The sequence below is a fragment of the Elephas maximus genome, chromosome 10 (genome assembly GCF_024166365.1).
Source record: "Elephas maximus indicus isolate mEleMax1 chromosome 10, mEleMax1 primary haplotype, whole genome shotgun sequence".
NCBI classification, from domain to species: domain Eukaryota; kingdom Metazoa; phylum Chordata; class Mammalia; order Proboscidea; family Elephantidae; genus Elephas; species Elephas maximus.
Genome location: NC_064828.1, coordinates 72341154 through 72364950, shown reverse-complemented (window position 1 = coordinate 72364950; position 23797 = coordinate 72341154). Strand labels below are relative to the sequence as shown.

The following is a 23797-nucleotide window of genomic DNA, read 5'->3' as shown; positions in this document are numbered from 1 at the left end:
TAGGTGAGAGAGTTCCTAATGTTTACAAATTCAAGAAAGACTTCAAAGAGGAGGAACTCCTGGAGCTGAGTAAGTTTGCCACAGGGAAAAAGTAGGAGACAGCATTTCTTCAAAAGGAAGAATGGCATTGAGGTGTGTTTAGGAGAATCACATTAAGTACATACTTCATTTGGGACAGTTGGTGTATTTGGGAACGCGGAGTTAGGTGGAAGCTAGCTAAGAGGCCTTAAATGCCAGGCAAAGCAATTTGGACTTCATAGTTGTTTGTAATAGGGGAATTACTGAAGGTTTCTCATCATGGGCAAAACACAATGTGCACAATGAAGGTAATATCTTAGGAAACATTCATCTGCCTGTACTGGGAAAGACAGAAGGAATAGAGAGTGGCCAAGGGCCGGGTTGCCTGTTAGGGAACTACTAACAAAGACTAGAAAGAATGTTCTAAGGGATCAATGTGGCAGCTGGCAATGAGAATACGGAGGGAAAGAAAGAGTTCAAGTGATATGGTAAGGGAAGAGTTGCTAGAAATAGTAAATGATTAGGGAGGGAATGACAGCATTGCTAGTAGAAATAAGAAAGAAGGTTGGGAAAGAGATGCTTATGGGCAAAAGATTAAAGGCTGGTTTAAAACATATGGTATAAGAAGATAAAACAGATGAGCCGTGCAGGAGTGGCAGCTGTGAGTGTTCGAGTAGGGATCAGGAGATACGCTGGCTGAAAATTTAGAGTCTGGAGAATGCCAAAGTCCTTGGGTAGCAATGAAAATATTTGAAAGGTATAAACTTGAGCCACGTAAGAAAATTTAGTCAAGAATCCACACTCTCCCACCCTCAAAACTCAGGTTATCCTCCTCTTCAGCCTAGAGGTGGACTCAACTTCAAATGTCTTCCAGTCACTGCTTGCATTCTTCTTTTCCATCAGAACCCATATCTAAAACAATGCAGAACTTAAGTGTTTATCTTTACTCATTCTGTGAACACCATAGCATAGAAATTTAGCTTACCTGATCTTCTATATGCTACACAGTAGTTTTCTAGTCAATTATATTTCCACATTTCTAGGATCTTAACAATGAGAATAATTGATGGTGTGTGGAGAAAAAAAGCACATAAAGAAGCCCTGGAAATCCTGGTGGTGTAGTGGTTAAGCGCTACAGCTGTTAACCAAAAAGGCTGGCAGTTCGAATCCACCAGGTGCTCCCTGGAAACTTCAGGGCAGTTCTACCCTGTCCTGTAGGGTCGCTACGAGTTGGAATCGACTCGACGGCAGCAGGTTTGGTTTTTTTTTTAAGGAAACCTTAATTTGTGGGGTTCTTTTTTTATGTTTAGAGGTAAGATGAAGAACTAAAAGGAGACAATAACAGGACAATCAAAAACAGAGGAGAGTAACGGCAGCGCAATATCCTGGATGACAGGAAGAGTTTCAAAAATGAGAGAGCAGTCAATAGTATCAAATGTTTCAGACAATAAGGGTAAAATTTATTAAAATTTTCTATGTGCCAGGCATTGGTCTAAGAACTTTTTCATAGATTATTTCACTAAATCCTAACACCAGTTCTTTGAAGTAGATGCTATTATTATCTTTATTCTACCACTTACCAGCTTCACACAGCTGGTGCGTGGTAAAGCCAGGGTTCAAATGCAGTAATATCCTTTTATGTTTGCCATGATGTAAAAAAAAGGGCTAGGTAGTACTGTTCTATACCAGTGTTGATATGGTTGTTTCACCAAGAGGGTGGGACTAAGGAGAGGTTGATTGAATATTTTGGAGATCAAGAGTAAACAGGGATAAGTTACATCAGCAGCAAGGTGGGGATAATAAAGCAGAGAATAAAAAATGGTGGCAGTGAAAGGAAAGAGAAAAACAGGATGATAGCTAGAAAGCTCAGCAGAGTTAAATGAATGGATTTCTTCAAGATGGAGAAGATTCCAGAGAGTTTATTATGACATAGTAAAGACATATTTATAACAGATTAAAGAAGTAAATTTTAAAAATAAGATGTCAAGAAAGATTAAGTAGAGTGAGGCAAATAAAGTAATTAACAGACTTACCTTGGTACAGTCCAAAGAGGGAAGATACTATGCCTTCTACCATAACACTAAGCTTTTTGTAAAACAGCAGAAGTTTGCTATAAATACGAATAAAATGATTGGAAATCATGCTTAGCCAGTGGCAAGGAAGAATGCATTATTCTAAGAAATATTTTATGCTACCTTGCTTGTTTCACTGTCTTTGAATCCTTTTTCAAGTGTTTGCAGTAAATGCTTTTTCTTCACTGTAACTTCAGGATCAAAAACACAAAAAAGGCATTCCAGCATCTTTCGATAGCTCCTTAAAAAAAATTGAAATAGAGAAAATTTTAGAATTGATTTCATAATATCTTAACCATACTTAAGATGACCACCTGTCCTGCTTGTGGTATTTTCCATTTACATCAGATATTCCAGCATCATCATTAATACCGCCACCCCTCTCCACTCTCAAAGAGAGGCCCAGTGAGGTCATACTAGCCATGAGAGATGCATGTAAAGGAAATGTTTTCAATGTTGTAAACTTTTAAAGCAGACTTATTTTTTTTTACAAAATAAAATCGAACTTTGTAAAGATGTTCCTTATAAAATTTAAGTTCTTACTCTGAATCATGCATATCTTCGTTGTCCAAAAACTTCTGGAATTTGTCTTCAAATTTTAGTCTCAGAATACGGTTGTTAACTTTAACGACACGCTTTACTTTCACTCCTGTAATGCCATACATTCTGAAGTCCCATGTACAAAAACGTGACAGAATTAATTCATAGCAGGAATTAAACCTATGTGGAAATACAGAACATACGCAAGGAAAATAACATATTTTCCTTAATATGTTGAAGAACACAAAGTTACACATAATAAAATTTAAAAGTTAAAGCTCAGATTTTGTGCTTTTACTGAAGATATACAGTCATATAATAACTGTTCTGGTTCAAATGTTGTTGTGTGCCATCAAGTCTATTCCAACTCATTGTGATATACAGGACAGAGTAGAACTGCCCCATAGGGCTTCCTAGGCTGAAATTTTTATGAGAGCAAACTGCCAGGTCTTTTCCCCTTCAAATCATCCAAATAGGGAAGATTTATTCAATCACTAGAAGAGATGCTCAATTTTGAAACATAAAAAATAATGACCATTTTTATTATTTATTATATATTTATTCCGACTAAAAGATATGTTGGTAGAGCAATTCTCTCTAAACTTTTTTTGGCTACAGTGAACCTACATATTCCTGGCTTTCCTCTTATTGGCTGCCCCCTCATGGTTTTCTTTATACCAGTTCTTTTTCCTCTGACAGACTTCTAAATGTTGGAATGACCCAGGGATCAACCTTTGGCTCTCCTTTTGTTTCCATGAATATGCTCCCCTAGGTGATTTCACCTGGTACTTTTGCTTTATCTATATAAATTTCAACATTTTATTTCCACTGTTGATCACTACTCAACTGAAAGATAGTTTTTTTTTTTTCTTGAAATACCGTTTTGATCCAGTTTTGAAGCCAAGCTAGAGTCCAGTCAGTCTACAGTTCAACCAGTTCTTTTATTGGGTTCTCGCACTCTGGAGCTACTATGCACCTGTCCTAATTGCCCCAAGGCCTGGTACCAAACATCTAGGGACCGCCCCTATGCCCTGAACTGCAGAATTATTCAAAATACCCAATCCCCAGGAAGCTTGTGAAACCTATCTAGCCCCAAACTTCTTGCCATACAGAAGATGTCTCCCACAATTCCAGCTTGCTATTACCCTGTCTCTGGGTAAAACTCCCTGTGTGGCCCTGCTTGGTAGCATTCTCTGGTTTGGAGCTATAACTAATGAGCCTTCCTTTCATCTATCTGAGTGTGTTTGCATTGTGTCCCACCAAACCAAGAACCTACAATCATACCTAGTATCATATGATTATAAAACACTTACTTAGCTGGATATAGCCAGACTTGAATATCCAACTGCCTATTTGATATGTCCACTTGTATATGTAATAGCCCTCTCCAGCTAACTTATACAACACTTGTCCCCAAACCTGCTCCTCCTGAGTGTTCTCCATCACAGTCCATGGCACCATCATCTCACTGGTAACTTAGGTTAAAAAACCCAGGAATAATCCTTGTCTCTTCTCTTTCTCACCAATACCTAATTTTTCAGCAAGTCTATTTGGCTCTACATCTAAAATACTTCCTGAATACAGCCATGTTTCATCAACGCCACTGTTACAACCCCAGTCCAATTCACCGTCATCTCTCAGTTGAACCACCGCAATAATTTCCCAACTAGAGTCTCTGCTCTCATAGAGCCTAGATTCCAAGGGGGGTAGCCAAAAATAAAGACATAGAACAATTTCCAAACTTATAGGTGTTTTTAAGAAAGAGAAGGTTGCCGTAAAGAATGGAGTGGGGCTACTTTAGACAGGGTCCCAGGAAAGACCTTTCAGAGGAGATATTTGAGCTAAGAACTGGAGAAGAAGGAAGAACCAAGTATGCGTAGAACTCAAGAAAAAGTACTGAAGCACTGGGTTGCTCTCTGCTGCCTTCACCTGGCCATGCTCACAATAATTCTGGCCCTGTCTTAAAGTAGCATAGAATTTAGATTAAGATGAGATCAGAAAATGGATCAATTTGAGAAGAAAGTGATTCTACACAGGAAACATTTGCCTTAGATAAAATGTCTAGGTTCTCACCTACATAATCAACCAGGGCCTGAATCTGGGTGTTACTTATGATCACAGAGGTAAGCTTCCTGATGGGTGGTCTCTCTCTGAGTCTAGAATTTGAGCACCTAACTTAGAGCATCTGCCTTTTTCACTAGCAAAGGCTGAACCAGTACCAGTGCAACCAGGAGTTGTCCAATTACTCCTCCTTTAGAGCTGAGAGGAGCTCACAGTCTGATAGAGAAGACAGATATAAACACTGTTGCAATCCAGAACAACGTCTACTAGCTTGTTCAGAGCTATGGCTAAACAGCCACTTCATAATCTGGCATGAAGAACTTACTGTCCCTCCTATAGAGGGATCATCTGTTGGTGCTAAATCAGTCAACTGAGAAAACCAAACCCACTGCCATCAAGTGGATTCCAACTCATAGTTACCCTGCAGGACAGAGTAAAACTGCCCCATAGGATTTCCAAGGAGTGCCTGGTTAGCAGCCGTAGCATTTAACAACTATACACCAGGGTTTCCAAATCAGTCAAGTCTCCCTAAATAACACCTCCTGCAACCATTGAAACTCTCAGATAGAAATTAGGCATTTTAGATAAGGTTTAAATTACATAGTGGACATTTTTGTAGGGTTTGAGAGCTCCCAAAAATTAGTGGAAATGATGAATGGACAGTGACTAGATTTTAGTACATTCCCCTGGGAATGCAGGAACCAGTAATGGGTACAGGGAAACTCCATGGGGTATGATCCTTCCACAGAGCTTTTCTTTGCCTAGGAATTCAGTAGGTACGTCCTATATTACATGGAATTCGTGCTGTTGTTGTTGCTGAGTGCCACTGAGCTGATTCTGGTTCATAGTGACCTCATGAGACAGAGTAGAACTACCCCATAGGGTTTTCTTGGCTGTAATCTTTCCAGAAGTAGATCATCAGGTCTTTCTTCTGCAGAGCTCTTGGGTGGGTTTGAACTGCCAGCTTTTCAGTTAGCAGTCAGGTGCTTAACCATTTGTGCCACCAGGGCTCCTTAAGCCCTCCATATAGGAAACCCTAGTGCTAAGAGGGCATGGACTCTGCGCTATCTAAGGATGTAGAAGTAAGGTAATTAATCACTGAAATTCAGCTACCTGACCATACTGGGGATGAGAATACATCACTCACAGGGAGAACTAGATTTATGCTGATAGAGATGTAGTGCAACTTTCAATATTATCAATACCTCACAGAGGATGACAACTTCCGACAGCACTGCTGAAAACTGTGCTAATTGAGAGCATGTCATTCCTGGCCCAAGGCATATCCAGTTTTTTAGTGTGAATCTTAAATGCTGACTTTCTGGGAATTATATAAAATAATATCTAAACCTGCCACGCCTTTACTTCAAAGAACCCCCTGCCTTTAAAAAGGCAAAATTCAAACTAATAGCCCAGCCCACCAGCCCTTAATAATCAGACCCCTCTTATGTGAAACTACTGGTAGTTCCCCAAATGTATTACACTATTTACATACCTTTGTACATGCTGTTTCCCTTCTCTGGGAAGTCCTTCCTCCAATTCTTTATATAGTTAACTGCTATCTGCTTTGGAGTCCCCACTTCAAAACTCAGATCCAGGCACCTTCCTCAAGTGTTCCCACTTCCATTAAACTTTCTGTAAACCCCTATTCTGCTTTAAATGTTCTTATTCTCCATACCTACAATTATCCTAGAACTTATAACTGTTTTGATGACATAGTCTCCCCTACCAGATTACAGACTCGATGAGGATAGGAACCATGTCTAACTTCACTTTTACCTCTAGCATGTAACATGGCATCTGGTCCATAATAGAAGCTTAGTAGATGTGTGCTCAGCAAATGAACAAACTAAAAATGTTAGTATCTATCTTCACTGAGTTTATAAACCAGTGGGGAGGAAAAGTAGTTGGACAAGTATAAGCAAAACTATAGTACCGAATAGGAGAGATTCAATTCAGTCTATGAAGATTCAAAAACAATAATAAGTATATCTGATGGAGATGATAAGAACATGCCTCACGGAAGAGTGGCTCTTGATGTGAGTCTTGAAGAAAAATAAGTTTTGACAGACAGTGATGGAATGAGAGTGAGGGATATAAAAGTATTCAGGGTAAAGGAAGCTGAACAAACAAAACCACTTGCGTGGTCAAGTACCAAGTATGTTCCCAGAGCAGTAAGGTACACACAGTTCAGTCAACTCTGAAGAGGCCTGAAGGAGTTAGGGTAGTTTAGAGACCATAAAGTAGAGGACACTGAATGCTGAAGTGAAGAGTCTGAATGTAATTTAGAAGGTAACAGGTAGCTACCAGAGGGATTTTTGTCATTAACGCAGTGCTCTGTATAGGAAGCATGTCAGCAGGGATCATATGGGAGACCATTTAGGAACCTGTATTCATTAATTAATGAATACTAAGTGCCCACTACATGCAGGCACTGTGCTCGGTGTTGTACCAGTAGTCTAGGTGGGGATTATGAAGGCCTTGTGGAAGTCACAATGGACAGAAGGGAATGAATACAAGAGACATTATAAAGGAGAACCTGTGGGTCTTGGCACCTCCTTGGATATGGAGATTATGGGAGAGAATGGAGTCAGGAATGGCTTCAGGGTTTATTGAGCCTGGACAGGAACAAGGGAATCAGAAGGAAGGCATGGTTTGTAAGCAGGAAAATGAAAACAAAAACATAAAAATTGAGAACTATTTAGTTTTATTTAACATTATTGTGTCTAATATACCAGCAACCTTTTGAAGTAGATTTTTTTTTCCCTCTCATTTTACAGATGAGGTTCATTCTGGTTAAATAATTGATTCAAGATCAAACAGTTTACACTTAGGCTTTCTGACTCTAACTCCATTATATATCCCATTACTTCACAGCTGAGTTCCCTTTTGAATGTGTTGAGTTGCTAGTTGGACATCCAGATAGAAATGTCTGTCAGAAATTCAGCAGTGAAGTCTAGGACAGAGGTTGTAACTATAAGCAATTTGTGAACGTGTAGAAGAGGCTGCCAAGGGAGAGCATAAAAAGAAAATAGAAAATGCAGAAGTACAAAAAACAAAAGAGGTGAAATTACAAGGAAGGAATGGTCAATAGCATCAAAGACTGTCTGATGTCAATGGGTAACTCAACTGACAATACACAGGTAAATAATATGAATCTATAATGATAATGCTATAGTGGCAATAATCCACTCAACTAGCAAGTCTCTGTAAAATAACAGATTTTTTTAAACTGAAAAATACAATAATCATTGAATTTCATAAAAGAAACAAAGAAATACCGAATGATATACAATTATAAATCCACAATGCTGTTTTCCTAAAGAAATAAACAAAGGCTGTTTTGATAAAAAACCTTTATATTTGAGTCCTAGCTCTATACACGAGTACTTTTTACTTTAATGCTAAACCCTTGGCTTTAAAAAAAATTAATAAAAGAGAAGTCAGTGTTTAAATAAAACTACTAGAAATGGAGCACATAGCAAATTAAAGCATTTCAGTAATTTCTTAACATACATAAAAGACCACAGCTAAGGTGGCCAGGCTCATAAGTACACTAAAACTAAAACTAAAAAACAGTCCTTGAAATCCTGCCAACATACATTTTCTCCTTCAAATGGATCAAGGTTATTCTTATTAAAACCAAGTAAACAATTGTTAATACTTATCAAAGTCAATCAAAGCAATCTAGAAATTTACTATCAGGCTGACATAGTTATCTAAATGGATTTTTTAGTCATTTTGCTTTGATATATTTTTTCTTTCACTAATCTACTTGTTTCGTAAAGGGCTTCCTTTGCAATAAGTTAGAAAGTCACGAATAATAAAAAAACAATTCTGTTTAGATTGAGTGAATACAAATGAAAGACTGGAAAATGATCTGTGAACCCTACAGAGATAGAGAGACACCCTCCAATTTTTGCACTTGAAAAAAGTCAAGGCCTTTACTTATTTACATGGGAACTGGGATAAATGCCTTTTATATCTTTGTATGTAAAAACCAAGTATTGTGGTAAGGCAAACAGTGGTAACTGCTTGGCAAATAAATGTATTGATACAAAAGAAAGTATTTTAAAAGATTTCTTTCTCTCTTGGGCAGTGCTTCTCACTCTTTTCCACCAAAGTACCCGCAAGGCCCTTGAGAAGCTTTTACTCACAGAGGTGAGTAAAAAGCCACATCTAATAGAAATTAGGGGGCTTGGTTTAAAGTAATCCATAACAATCACACTTTTTTTTTTCTAAAAAGTTAATGGAACTATTTCATTCTACTCCATAAAAATCAGTGTTTGTTTCAATACTGACTGAGTAAAGTTATTCTCCAAGGTAATGTGCCCAGTCCATTCTATAGCTTCATGTGACTCCTGGTGCACTCAAGTTCACAGTATGGCTCTAGGGCAATCTCTGGCTATTTCATGGGCTCTTTAATTTTGAGAAAATGATTTTAGAAAGGTGAAAGTCATAATTAGTGATTTTTCTTGGCAATGGTTTCTTTCTTTTTTTTTTTTTAGGATGTTATTTGTTTGTGCTCTCTAGTTAAGGTAATACAACCACTTCTTTGTTTCTACCAGTAGGCCTTGATTCTGAAGTATGGACGTCTGCTTCCTACTTGTTTCTGGTAGTTCTCTCCATTTCTGTTTAAATAGGTTTTTGACTTGAATTCCTGATTTAAGGGTATACCTTATTCTAACCCACAGTATCCATGTTCATCCTGACTCTATGTAGCTCTGAACGACTGGTTCCACTTTGACCATGAACCCCCAGGGAGAGTTGCCAGGCAGCCTCCTTCTATGTCAGCAACCTGCTCTTGCCAATCCTGCTTTGACTTTCCTGCTGTCCTAGCTTCTCACCCCATATTCATGATCTACTGCTATACCGAGTCCAGAAACAGACAGTATAAGCACACATAATACTTGACCATGAACTATTTCTTTTTCTAAATTATATTCTGCTCTTAGGCTCAGGAAAATTGGGTAAAGAGCAATGAAATACCATTAGGACATTTTTAAGGTTAGCTCAGAGCAATGTAAAAACAGATATGTATAGCTGGTAAAGCAGGTAACTATCAATTTTCAGTGAATAAATATTCAACATGAGAAGTGTTTTAAAAGTGGGACATACAAAAAATTTTATAAGTTGATATATTGGTTGATGATTCTAAGCACTTAAAATTATTTTTAACGTGATAATTAAATTTCAAACAGATTTACCAGTCATCAGATCGAGTGCCTTCTTCAAAATGGATATTTCCCACAGTCTCCAACTCAATTAACAAAAATGGGATCAATAAGCTATGACTTTTCTTCTTTTGCTTTCTTTCAATAACATAAATGGCTTCAATCCTATTGAAGAAAAATACTTAAAGCCATTAGAACGATCTAAAGATCACAACATGAAAATTCACAATAGATTTTTTTTTTTAAACTTGTGTTGAAATACGAGGTTATTTCAATAGATAAAGAAAGTTTGATGTTTAACAATTAAACGAAGTAAAAGACATTCTATCTTTTGGCAATTAAAATCACTTCAAATTTTGTTAATCTCAGAATTTGTGAGGGTTAGAATACCATCCTGGCTCCAGCACTCCACCACTTACGGCTCTAAGATCTTAGACAAGTTACTTAACCTTTTTATGCCTCAGTGTGCTCAGTAAAATAACGTTACCTACACCTCAAAAGGCTGTTTTGCGGACTGTATGCAAAATACACGTAAAGCTCTTAGCAAACAGTTTGGTCACAGAGTAAGAATCCAAGAAATATTAGTCATTATTACTGGTAGTATTATTACAGGGCTAACCAACTTACCCACTTAGTGCCTTAGTAAATAGAAAAATTCTCTGTACTTTACTAAACTTCCTTGCTGCATATTCCTATACTCAACTTGAACATGTTTCTACAAGATTCCAGACAACTGTGTCTATGATTTGCTTGATCTCATTTACGTGGTCAGTTTCGGCACCAGCAGCAGCTCTCATGTTTTTTAGTTTGCAAGCGTTAGATGGGTACTGTGACAGGAAGCCTCTCAGAGGGAAGCTTCTTGTTCCTAAATAAGAACTGTCTCTGTAAAAACTATATGCCAGCTTTGAATCAATGATGCCTACATGTAATAGGAAATTGGATTAGAAATACATTTGTTTTAGTTTACTGTTATCATACTATAATTAAAATTTACTCCTGTAAACAGGGACCTGAGCTCAACTGATAGGCCTCTTGCCTCCAATTTTAACTAGACCATCATTAAACATACTCATCTATTTTTTTGTTCCAGAATGCTATCCTTTCATTCAATGCATTTAGTTTTATCAACATCTTCTGTTGAAGACTTGGTTCTTCTGCAACGGTTTCACAGCTCTTTGAGTTTTCAAATTTAAATACTTTACTGTTACTGGATCTGTCACTGTGCCATTTGCCAGATCTCTTAAGCTCAGCCAGTTCTCGTTCCAACTGTTGAAAAGAAAGTACCAGAGAGCAAAATTAAAATAAAACATAGTAAAATCAAAGCCTGAGTTCATGTATTAATTTTTTAATGGAATCTATTATACGTAATAAAAAACAAAACTCATTGCCATCAAGTCAATTCTGACTCATTGCAACCATACATATAAAAAGAAATAGTTAATTTAAATTAACGAACTAAAGATTTAAGGTAAGAAATAGACCAAATTTCATAAAAGCATGTCAAACAAGTGATTATATCTTTGGTGCAAGTTTAGTCAGCCAATTTCTCTTGATTAACCGATGATATTAAGTACTGCAAACATGACAATTCTCTCCACTGAAAATGAGAAAAGCTCATGAGTTTGCTTCTATTAAAGCCAGAACATTAAATTATACTAAATCCTGTTTTTGGTATAAATGGAATATTTAAATTTCAAGTAATGTTGTGACTTTTAACACATCTACTTTTCATTTTTTCAGTAACTTTTCAACTAAAATGTTCTGCAAAAAATCAACCATAAAATATGCAGAAACAAATACATGGGGTGCACATTTTTCTTTTTGCCTCTGTTCCTCTATGGCTCAGCATAGCACTGGTCTTTATTTAAAATTTCAATATTTTGCTCCTCATGGATTTTTTTGCATTAATTTTTATTTTTAAAAATATTGCTTAAATATTATTTATCTTGATTACCGAGGTTTAGGACACTCCCTTAAATCCTGGGCTCAAGACAAGTGCCTTGACTGCCTCACCTAATCTCAGCCTTACACAATTTCAAGACAAACTGTATTGTACAATCAATGCCCACAGAAGTTGACAGTCAAGGTGTATATGAATATAAACTTATGAATTATGTGTACTCCTCTATAATGGCTACATATCCAGCTATTAAAAAACAAATTAACCATATTTATAAAAAAGTCTGTAGGTTCTTGTTGTTAGCTACCATAGAGTTAGTTCTGACTCACAGCGATCCGTGTTTAACAGAATGAAACGTGGCTGGGTCCTGTACCATCCTCACAATAGTAGGTATGTTTGAGCCCACTGTTGCAGCCACTGTGTCATCTCGTTGAGGGTCTTCTTCATTTTTGCTGACCCTTTTCTTTAGCCAGCGTGACGTCTTTCTCCAATGACTGGTCCCTCCTGATAACATGTCCAAAGTAAGCAAGATGAAGTCTCACCAACCTCACTTCTAAGGAGCATTCTGGCTGTACTTCTTCCAAGACAGATTTGTTTGTTCTTCTGGCAGTCCATGGTACTCTCAATATTCTTTGCCAACACTGTAATTCAAATGTATCAATTCATTGGTCTTCCTTATTCATTGTCCAGCTTTCACACGCCTATGAGGCAACTGAAAAGATTATGGCTTGGATCGGGTGCACCTCAGGCATCAAAGTGACATCTTTGCTTTTTAAGATTTTAGAAGTCTTTTGCAGCAGATACGTTGTTTGTTTTCTTGACTGCTGCTTCCATGGGTGTTGACTATGGATCCAAATAAAATGAAATCCTTGACAACTTTAATCTGTTCTGTTTATCATAATGTTGCTTATTGGTCCATTTGCGAGGATTTTTGTTTTATGTTGAAGTGTAATTCATACTGAAGGCTGTAGTCTTTGATCTTCATCAGTAAGTGCTTCAAGTACCCCCCACTTTCAGCGAGCAAGGTTGTATCATCTGCATATCACAGGTTGTTAATGAGTTTTCCTCCAAACCTGATGCTGCGTCTTCTTCATATAGTCCAGATTCTTGGATTATTTGCTCAGCATATAGACTGAGTAAGTATGGTAAAAGAATATAAGCCTGGCTCACACCTTTTCTGATTTTAAACCATGTAGTATCCCTTGTACTGTTCAAACAACTGCCTCTTGGTCTATGAACAGGTTTCACATGAGCACAATTAAGTGTTATGTAGTCTGTATAATCTATAGTTAGTATTTCTCATATTTTTAGATTTTATTTAATACATGGACTTGCATGTATTAAGTGGAAATCATTTTATATCTGTCATTTTGATGTACAAATGATTTCCACATAATAGCCTCCTGTGATTTTAATTAAATGACTTTAATTAAAATGATTTAAATTTTATTAATTTTTAAATTTGAGAATCTTTTTTCTAATTATAATAGCAATTAAAACATGCTGATTTTAGAAAAATACTAAATATATTTCAAAAACTTGGTTTGTTAAATTGTGTTTTAGGTGAAGGTTTATACAGCAAATTAGTTTCTCATTAAACAATTCATATATGTATTATTTTATGACATTGGTTGCCAACCCGGTGATGTGTCAACACTCTCCCCTTCTCCCAAGAAAGAGAAGGCAAAAACTTGGTTTTTAATGGCTACCTACTATTTCATCTTAAGAATAAATAATATTTCTCCTGCTGTTAAACATTTAGATAATTTTCAATTTTTTATTGTTATCAATAATGCCGTGATAAACATCATTTTATATAAACCTTTATCCAAACCTTTAAAATAGAGTGCTGGTTCAAAGGCTGTGAATATTTTTAGGCTCTTGATATGTACGACCAAAGTTATACTTCCATCAGTGGTGTAATAGTGTTGCACCCATCTTCACCAGACTCAGCACTACCATGTGCTAAGCTTTGACAGTTCTATAGGTAAAAATGGTTTCCTGTTAATTAGCATTTGGAAATTAATAATGAGGTTGAATTCTACTCTCAAATGTTTATCAATAACTTTTTATTTCTACTTTGTAAAATGCTAGCTTATGTACTTTGCTCAATTTTCTTATTTGGATATTTGCTTTTTCTCTTGTTTTACAAGAATAATTTTATACTAAGGACACCAAACCTTCATTTATCATGTTTGTTGAAAACAATTTTTTTAGGTTGTCAATTGTTGCTTAATTTTATTAAAAATGACTTTTTAGTACACAAGAGTTTATTTACTTATTGATTGACTGACTGATCAATCACAGTTAAATCTATCTACCCTATTCCTTTCTGATTTCTAGCATTTCTTTTTTCTGGCAAGCTGAGATCAGTTAGATATCCATCTATATATTCTTCAATTTTTTTAGGTTTTCATTTTTACATTTCATTCTTTTATCCAACTGGTATTTACTTTTGGTATAGTGTAAAGATTCAACTTCCCTACTCCCAAATAGTTTGACTATTTTTCTAATATCATTTGTTGAGTAATTATTATTTTCTCAAATCCCTCTTTTACAATATAAGTTCTCATACATACAAGTTTCTGCTCTGAACTAAATAATCTTTAGTTTTTCAGGGTCTACTCTTAGTAAAGGAAATCCAATTTATTCTAAATAAACAAGCACACATAATATAGACTACTAAAGCATAGCTTCATTTAAAGTTTCCATCTATTAGTAAAGCTATATCTTAGGATTTTAAAAAAGAAAATGAATTTTGAGTACAGCCTGCTGGTGTCTAATAAAAATGCAGCTGGAATAAGTCTAACAGATCTCTTATAACTCTCTGACTGAATCACAGTAACTACACATCTTTTGAAAAATTTCATAAATATGGAGAAACCCCAAGAGTATATCCCCAGACATCCTTTTAACTCAGTACTGAAGTCAGTCCTGAAGTTCAGCCTTCGGTCAAAGATTAGGCAGTAAAACAAACAATAACATGCATAGTTCAACCAAGTATATGAGACTAAGTGGGCACACCAGTTCAGAAGCAAGGACGAGAAGGCAGGAGGGGAAAGGAAAGCTGGACAAATGGAAATGGGGAACACAAGGTCAAGAAGGGAAGAGCGTTGACACATGGCGGGGTTAGCAACCAATCTCACAAAACAATATGTGTATTAATTGTTTAATGAGAAACTAATTTGCTCTGTAAACTTTCACCTAAAACAGAATTTTAAAAAAATCAGGAAGTTGACACTGCTATTAAAAAGAATTTCATAAATAAATATAGCCTACACAGTTTTTGAATTGTATATTTCTAAGCACAGAATGGCGCCCTGGTGGCATAGTGATTAAGACCTTGTCTGTTAACCAAAAGGTCGGCAGTTTGAATCCACCACGCACTTGTGCAAACCCCAGGGGGCAGTTCTACTTTGTCCTATAGGGTTGCTACGAGTCCGAATCGACCCTACAACAACAGGTAAGCTCAGAACGTAGTTTAAAGTTAAGTTCCTAGAATCTAAACATTGTCTTGACGGCATACTTAACTTGAAATTCAGTATTAATTAAAAAAAAATTATATCTATATATACAAATATATAATTTAAAAGACAATGTTACTTTATCTGGTAGTTTTCTTAAAAAGTGACCACTTAAATTTTACAATATTAATGCTTACATTTTTTCTAGCAAAGCTGAATAATTTTATTCGTTCTTCTGGCAACTTTTGCAATTTGGATTTTCGATCTTTCAGTTTTTCAAGGTCTTCATTAAGATGTCTCTGCACAGTTTTTATGCGCATACTGTAATACATTATTTTTTTCATTGTCGTGGTCTAGAAGTAAGACAGAACACAAATTTAGCTAAAACAAGCAAAATTATTTGTTAGTAGTATATGTTACTAGTGGTATTATTATGAGTGTGCCATGTCCTATATAACAATAGAAAGTTTTGCATGTTCAATTACTTATGATAATGACGGAATGATAATGGTTATACAAATTTCCGTATTTAAACTTAATTAGCAAAAAATAATATTCCAAAGATTTTCTTTATGCATAATATTTTAAATGTGAGGCATATTCTCATTTATTCCTAGGGTGACTGCAGAAAGAGACTACAGAAAAATTCAGTTTATATAACAGGATCATTTAGCTAATGAAACAGTATTACTAAAGCAAATATATAATTACATTAATCCTATTTGATCAACTTGGGGAAAAGTAAAGAAATTTAAAAATGTTAAAAGCAAATACAAGGTTACTTAATTTATTTCTTAAAAGTATGGCTAAAAAATAGCACTTAATGTTTCATGCTCCAAATGAATTGGCTTTAGACTGAGAAAATTACTAAATGGTCAATCTAATCTAATTACCTTGAATTTCTTAATACCAATGGATCATTCAAGTATTAATAGGTCTATTATAATAAACTGGTTAAATCCACCATTAAAAAATATCAGTTAACTAGTGCTTGAGACTTAGATAGTCAAAAAGAACCATACAAGGAGAAAACAAACATATCAGGTGCACTATAAAAATATGACCTAGTTTTATGCATTTATCTGAAACAATAAAGCCATTTCTCTTTATCAGGAAATCTGTACTTCAAATAAGTTATAAGGTTTGTATGCTGTTCTGGACATGTATTTTCAATAGATGCAGGCTCTATTTAGTGTTATCTATTGTGATGATTTGAAATAGAGTGAAAAATCAAGCTCCCTCTGAATTATCTGGCATAAAATACTGAATAGAAACAAACATATGGCATGATGAACAAGCCAAATATAATTTTTTCCCCCATGTTCTGACTGCAAATTATGAAGTTCTGGAGCTGAAATCACTAAGTTCCTCTGTCAAAAACAAGGAATTCATATTCATAGAACAAGTTAAGAAAAAAGTTTCTTTTAGGATGATGCAATATTTTAGGACTGACAGAAAAGTCTCTGATGAGGAAGAGCTTGATTTCTGAGGTGCAAATGAATTAGCTAAATGTAACCAAGGAAATGGCAAATGGTGTTTTTTGATTTTTTGCCTATTTGGAGAAAATGAAAAATCCAATTAAAAATGTTTTGTCAGTGACAACTAAAAAAACTTCTAATGAATTCTTAAATCTAAGATACCAAGAGAACTCGGGGTGGAGGTAGGGTTGCCGGATAAAACACAAGATGCCAAGTTAAATTTGAATTTCAGATAAACAATAAGTAATGTTCAATATCATAGTTACTGAACTTACTTTTACTTACATACTTATACTAAAACATTATTGGTTGTTTATCTCAAATTCAAATTTAACTTGGAGTCCCCGAGTCGGGGGGGAACCCTTACTTTTATTTGTTTTTTAATAAGTTATATAGTGACATGTTTAAAAAAAAAAAATTAAAAGATATACAATGAGAAGTCTACTTCCCACACCACCTTCCCATCTCCCCAGTCCCTCCACAGTGTCTTCCAATTTATTTTTCTATTTTATTAAGAATATACATACATCTGAATATAGAAACATAAGTTTTGATATTTTATTGAACTCTTCAAAACTACTTAGTGTGTTGTAGCAATAAAAGCAATAAATAAGGGGTTATCAATACGGGTTTCGGGTCCTTGTTTGAGGGTATATACTAAGATCTTGGAGAAATAGGGAAGAACTTCTTGTAAACTGTAGATATGTAGCAAATCAACTTTGTAGGTTGACTATCTATTCCATTTGTGTGTGTGTGTGTGTGTGTGTTTGGACTTTTGAGAATTAATAATCAATAGAAAGTAATTGTCAAAGTCATTTTCAAGGACTTAGGTAGAACTACTTGCCTGTTTAAGTAGAAAAGTTTTTTATTTTTTTATCTTCAGCAAGCTTTATTTTGCTTGAGTCAAGTAAAAGGAGTCAGCGAGGATCTAAGCCTCTTTGAAAGACTGACTCAAAAAGGGAAACAAGGTTAGGGGTTATATGGGTTCAGGGGAGACAAGACAGTAATGAATATTTAGTAGGCTTCTTCCAAGGGGCGTGTACCTCTCAGAATTGTGGTGTATGCTAATTAGGTTTCATGCTCATCTGGAATCTAAGATGGAACCCCCTGATATTCAAGATGGAGTCCTCTGTGCAGCCCTTGGCATCACTTATGAGATATAGCGCAAGCGCACTTGATCTTCAGCACTATATTGCCATCTTCACAGGGCTAAGGAAGGTTAAACAACGGTCACACTTTGTTCTTTCGTGCATGTGGAGCCTGTAAAGGAGGAGGGGACTAGAAAAACACTAAGAAGGAGATAGCAATGCATGGGTTGTTTCAGTCTTATCTCATGTTGACAGGGTGGGTTCCTGTTTACCCAACTCCTAGATAGTAAAGCTGGTGGCATAGTGGTTAAGTGCTACGACTGCTAACCAAGAGGTCAGCAGTTTGAATCCGCCAGGCGCTCCTTGGAAACTCTATTGGGCAGTTCTACTCTGTCCTATAGGGTCACTATGAATCGGAATCGACTTGACGGCAGTGGGTTTGGTTTGGGTTTTTTTTTGGTTTGTTCAGCCACTGGCACAGTTAACCCTATCTGTCTCAATCTCCCCTGAGAGATTTCATACTCATGATTCTTTACGAGAGTGTAGGGGTGGAGGTCTCTTCTATAACTTCTTCAAGCTGACACCAGGTTGTTGGCCTGCCTAGTAGAGTAGAAATCTCTCCCTATCCGGTCTAAAGTTTTGTAAGGACTGGCGGTCTCACTTTCAGGAATGGGCTGGAAACCCTGCATCATCTTGGAATTGTTGTAACCCAGAGGACACAAACTTTATCAGAAGCTTGAGGGGACGAGGCCCAAAAATCAGAAGTATAGCAACTAGGGGGCTCAAAAAGGGTAGAAACCAAGTAATTGCGGGGAGTGCCTCCCGCACTGTCCACCAAATATCTTGGCCTCCCCTTCTTTTGTTTCTCAATCTCACACTATTCTTTAATAAAGTTTTTTTTAATTAGACTTCAATTATAATGCTAAATTCAGTTTCATGTTTGTACTAAGTTAAAACAAAATCTGATCCATTTACTTCTGTGATGACCAAAAAGAAATTAAATTAACATTCAGATATAGAAATACACTCAACTACAATTACAAAAAGATTATTTTTTATAATACTTAATGCTTAAAATGAACTTTTATACATATTAATTCACTGGACCCCACAATAATCCTGTGATGAAGGGTAGGTACTATTACTGTCAAAACCATTTTAATAGTTCAGAAAACTCAAGTTCAGAGAAGTGAAGGACCTTGCCTAAGTGATAGGTAGTGACAGATGCAGTAGGGCTTGAACCCAAGTCTTCTGATCTCAAACCCCATGTTCTTCCCTCTGTCCCATACTGAGTCCCTGGAGGTCCTCCTGGTGAGACCTGAATTTACTTGCCATTTGCAGTTTACACATACTACTGTTTATACAGTCCCTGTATAGCATAGGGGGGAATTTTAAGAATCAACATCACTTTGGTCAAGGCTTCATCACATCAGAGAATTGCCACAACCTGTCATCTTATGAATAGCAATGAAGAAAGCATCCTGGAAGATTATACAAATTCTTAAATTAAAAATACTTTGAGTTTGAAAAATCACTTTGGTTTGAATCAAAAGTTGAGCTATATTATATAATTTTATTTGGACCTTAGAAGGTAAAAATAGGGTAAGCATTTTACCATGGAAAAACTGAAATATAATGACATATAATATAATGACATGAAATATAATGTCAGCAATTACACAACGATTCCTTATTTTGTTCTTTAAACCACACCACCCATAACAGACACATGACTGAGCCAAACACATGAGTATCTCAGACAGAACATCAGAAGAACTTGCTGCTTTTACTTATTTTTCTCAGTTTCCTCCCCTCCCCAACCTCTAACACCCAAGTAACACACTTCTCCATCCACACCATTCCCTTGGTGATTCATCTAGCCTGTGACTTTAAGTATCATCTTTCTGCTTTCAATTCCCATTTTATATCTCCAACATGGACCTTTCAGCAGATGAGTATATTCAATTACTTACTAAACATCTCCATTTGGATGCTCAAAAGACCACTCAAACTTAACATGCTTAAATTTAGACAGTGATTCTTCCTCCTAAATCTATTCCCATGTTCTTCTTTATTGCATCAAATAGTAAATCTTGCCTTCAGTTGCTTTGGTCAGTATTTTGACATTACTTCTTTCCTCTACACCTCGCACTCAATCTATCAGCAAATCTGGAGGGGTTCCACCTTCCAAATACCATCAGGATTTGATCACTTCTTACCACCTCCTCTACTAACACCCTGTATTAAACCATCACATCTCCCATCTAAGTTACTAGAATTGTCTCCTAACTGGTCTCTGTGCTTTCACTTGTGTCCCTTTAATTGTCTATTTTTAATACATCAGCTGGAAGAATCTTTTTTTTAAAACATAAGGTATCTTGGAGGTATCCCTCTTTTACTCAGAATTTTCCAGTGGCTCCTATCTCACTTAGAGTAAAAGCCAATATCCTCAAAACATTCTACAGAGTCTCACATAATCTGAGCCCTGCCACTGCTGCTTTATCTCTTACTTCTCTCCCCTCACTCGGCTCTAACCACACTAGCCTCCTTGTTCTTCAAATATGGGATGGACTGTCCTGCCTCAAGGTCTTTGCATTTACTGATTCCTGAAAAGCAAGATATTCACATGGTTTGCTCCCCTACTTTCTTCAGGTCACTACTTGAATGTAACCTTATCAGTGAAGCTTTTTCCTAATAATTTTATATAAAATAGCCAACACTCTTCCCCTGTCCCTACCAACAATCCCCTTTCCTTCACTCTTGCTTTATTTTTCTCCATAGTATTTATCACCATCTAACATACTATTTACTCATTTAGTTGCCTCTCTGTCTTCTTTCATTAAAATGTATGCGCCAAGAGAGCAGATCTTGTCTGTTTTGGTCATTCTGTATCTCTAGCACCTTGAACTGTGCTTCAGATCTAACAGCCATAAAATATTTGTAAGATAAATGAATTAATCAAATAACTTCTTGAAGCATGTTTGCCCTGTTCACCTTCACAGAATCTTTGCTTGATATAAAACTACATAGATGATGATGATGGAAATTTCAAAAATATGGTTGTCACTGCAGAAATTTTGCCTTTAATTTTTTACTATTAGAGGAGATACTGAAGCCTAGCCCGCCAATGACTTCGACCATCTGATAATAGACAAGACTCTAGCTCTTTGCTCAGTATTGCAAGACAGTTCATTTCTTAGGCTGGGGGCGGGAGAGAGGACAATCTCAACCTTGGAAAAAAAAAAAGGAGACTGAGAATAAATCCTCAGTTAAGCCAGCAAGAGAAGATAACCGAGTTAAGTTAAATGGACAGACATTCCTATCTATGTTAAGACGATGAATGAGCAACAGGAAAGGATGGGAGGACTTCATCGTAGGAGCATCCACATGCTTAAATGCTTGGCATATATTAAATACTCAAAAACTATTTATTGGGTAATGAACTGAATGAACACAACAAATGGGAAAGATGGGTGGCTCACTGGATTGGAAATATAATGTGGAAAGAATATTAATAAACATGGCGAAACCCTATGAACTCCATTTTGAAATTATAGATCTCTTGGTGATATGTCAACGTGGCCCCCTTATAGGGGTGGTTCGCTGTCAGTGGTAGCCCAGAAACAGCTCTCTTCCAGATTCCAGAGTTGTTATGGTGGCGTGGGTAGATCTACCTACACTTCCAGGGAACCCAAAATCATTAAATTAATAAATAATTAGATTAAATTCTACTTAATCCTCGGCATACTATCATCAATCGTATATATCCTCCTATTTGATATACAGCATTCCAAATAAAAAGTTACTTGTTTCATTTCTATTTCTATTTAGGCTTAATTAATTTTTATGCATGTAGCACCAGTCTAATTACTCTAAACATTGATGATAATTTTTCAGACTTCTTTGCTGTAGTTTTGTATAGATTATAAACAATGTTTTCTATTATTTCAGCTTCCAATACTACCACTGAAATTAAAATTCTAGTAATAATGTTATTATTTATACACTTTTATGTGAAATATGCAGCTCACTGAGACAAAAATACATTTGGTGATAAGAAGTGACAGATAATACTACTTAATTTATGTGGACACAGCCAGAAAGAAAGTTAATTAATTGAACTTCAGTCACAGATACCTGATTAAGGATGTACTTACATCTGCCAGTTCCTTGATTTGCTTTGATGACACATCAAATGTGTCAAGTCTTTGAAGAGAAGGCAAGTGATACAATATATGTGTGGAATAATTACACAGCAGACAAACTGGATTGGTTTTATACTGAGGATCATTCAGTGACAAATCCTTTAAGCGACGCAGCCTGGTTAAGTTAGTGAGGTCCTAAAACAGTAGCAATGATAATGTTTAATTAATTAATTGTGACTGCCCATTCTGAAAGGAGGCATTTGAACACTTAAGATCATCTGTAATCTAATATAATGAGTTCTAATTATGAGCTTAAATGTATTAAAGTGATTTAGATAGCTAAATGTTTTTCTTAATCAACACCCATGGAAGCAGCAGTCAAGAAACCAAATGATGCATTAAATTGGGCAAATCGGCTGCAAAAGACCTCTTTAAAGTGTTAAAAAGCAAAGATGTCACTTTGAAGACTAAGGTGTGCCTGACCCAAGCCATGGTGTTTTCAATCACCTCATATGCATGCGAAAGCTGGCCAATGACTAAGGAAGGCCGAAGAAGAATCAATGCCTTTGAATTATGGTGTTAGTGAAGAATATTGAATATACCGTAGATTGCCAGAAAAACAAATAAATTTGTCTTGGAAGAAGCACAGCCAGAATGCTTCTTAGAAGTGAGGATGGCAAGACTACATCTCACATACTTTGGACATGTTATCAGGAGGGATTAGTCCCTGCAGAAGGATATCATGTTGGTAAAGTAGAGGGTCAGCACGAAAGAGGAAGACCCTCAACAAGATGGACTGACAGTGGCTGCAACAATGAGCTCAAGCATAATAACAATTGTAAGGATGGCACAGGACTGGGCAGTGTCTTGTTCGATTGTACGCAGGGTTGCTATGAGTTGGAACCAACTGCACCTAACAACAGCGAAAAAAAGCTAGATACATAAAAAACAGATCAACAATAAAGAGCAAACTCAATCCAACTGTACATTTTAAACACAGAAGATTAAAAAATATTTGCTAAATCATGTATTCCAACCTTGAAGCCAGTCACCTGAGCTCATGTATGCATGAAGACAACTTTGCCTCCTTTGCACAATTCCTCCTGCTAACAATTGCCCCAGTGTACCTGTTGGTCTTCTGCTTCCTTCACCCCCAGTCCCCATACTTACCACCTAGGAGTACTGCTCTCCATTTTCCTCTGCTTCCATATCTGCTCTACTTATCAAAGGCTATGGGGCCCCTGTTCTATTTTGTACAATCACTATGTTATCTTCTCTGGGGACCTTCTTTCATCCCCCCAGGTTGGGGTAGATGCTCCTCCTATGAGCTGTCTTAGCCACTGGCCTTTAGCTTTGTTGCAGATTTATCATACCCTATTGACAAATGCTTGTGCATGCCACAGGGGTCTGTATGGGCTTTGGTCCTAAGTGTACCAACTAAAAATGGTTTTAAAATTTTTAACGTGTTCTAAAAACACAGACATACATATGTGTGTGTGTATATATATATATGTATATACACACACACATTCAACAGAGAGCATATGTGGCCCTCAAACCAAAAAACCAAATCCATTGTGAGTTGATTCCGATTCATAGCAACCCTGTAGGACAGAGTAGAACTGCCCCATAGGGTTTCCAAGCCTCTAATCTTTATGAAGTAGACCGCTACATTTTTCTTCTGCGGAGTAGCTGATGGGTTTGAACCACCAGTCTTTTGGTTAGCAGCCAAGCACTTAACCACTACACCACCAAGGCTCCTCGTATGTGGCCCACAACTCCTAAAATAATTACTATCTGGCCCTTTACAGAAAAAGTTTGCTAATGCCTGAGATAAACTAACCCTTGAGAGCAGGG

General features: G+C 36.4%; 1 protein-coding gene across 1 annotated transcript in view; it reads right to left on the bottom strand.

The window, feature by feature from the left end:
* The window catches only part of LRRC9 (leucine rich repeat containing 9), a 137847-nt gene that overhangs the window by 86781 nt on the left and 27269 nt on the right, over nt 1-23797 (bottom strand). Inside the window, exons 7-12 of the mRNA XM_049897440.1 lie at nt 21953-22135; nt 15427-15582; nt 10935-11131; nt 9899-10030; nt 2634-2810; nt 2214-2331 (exon numbers count right to left, since the gene is read on the bottom strand). Coding sequence (XP_049753397.1) covers nt 2214-2331; nt 2634-2810; nt 9899-10030; nt 10935-11131; nt 15427-15582; nt 21953-22135 — 963 coding nt within the window. The remainder of the gene's footprint in view (nt 1-2213; nt 2332-2633; nt 2811-9898; nt 10031-10934; nt 11132-15426; nt 15583-21952; nt 22136-23797) is intronic.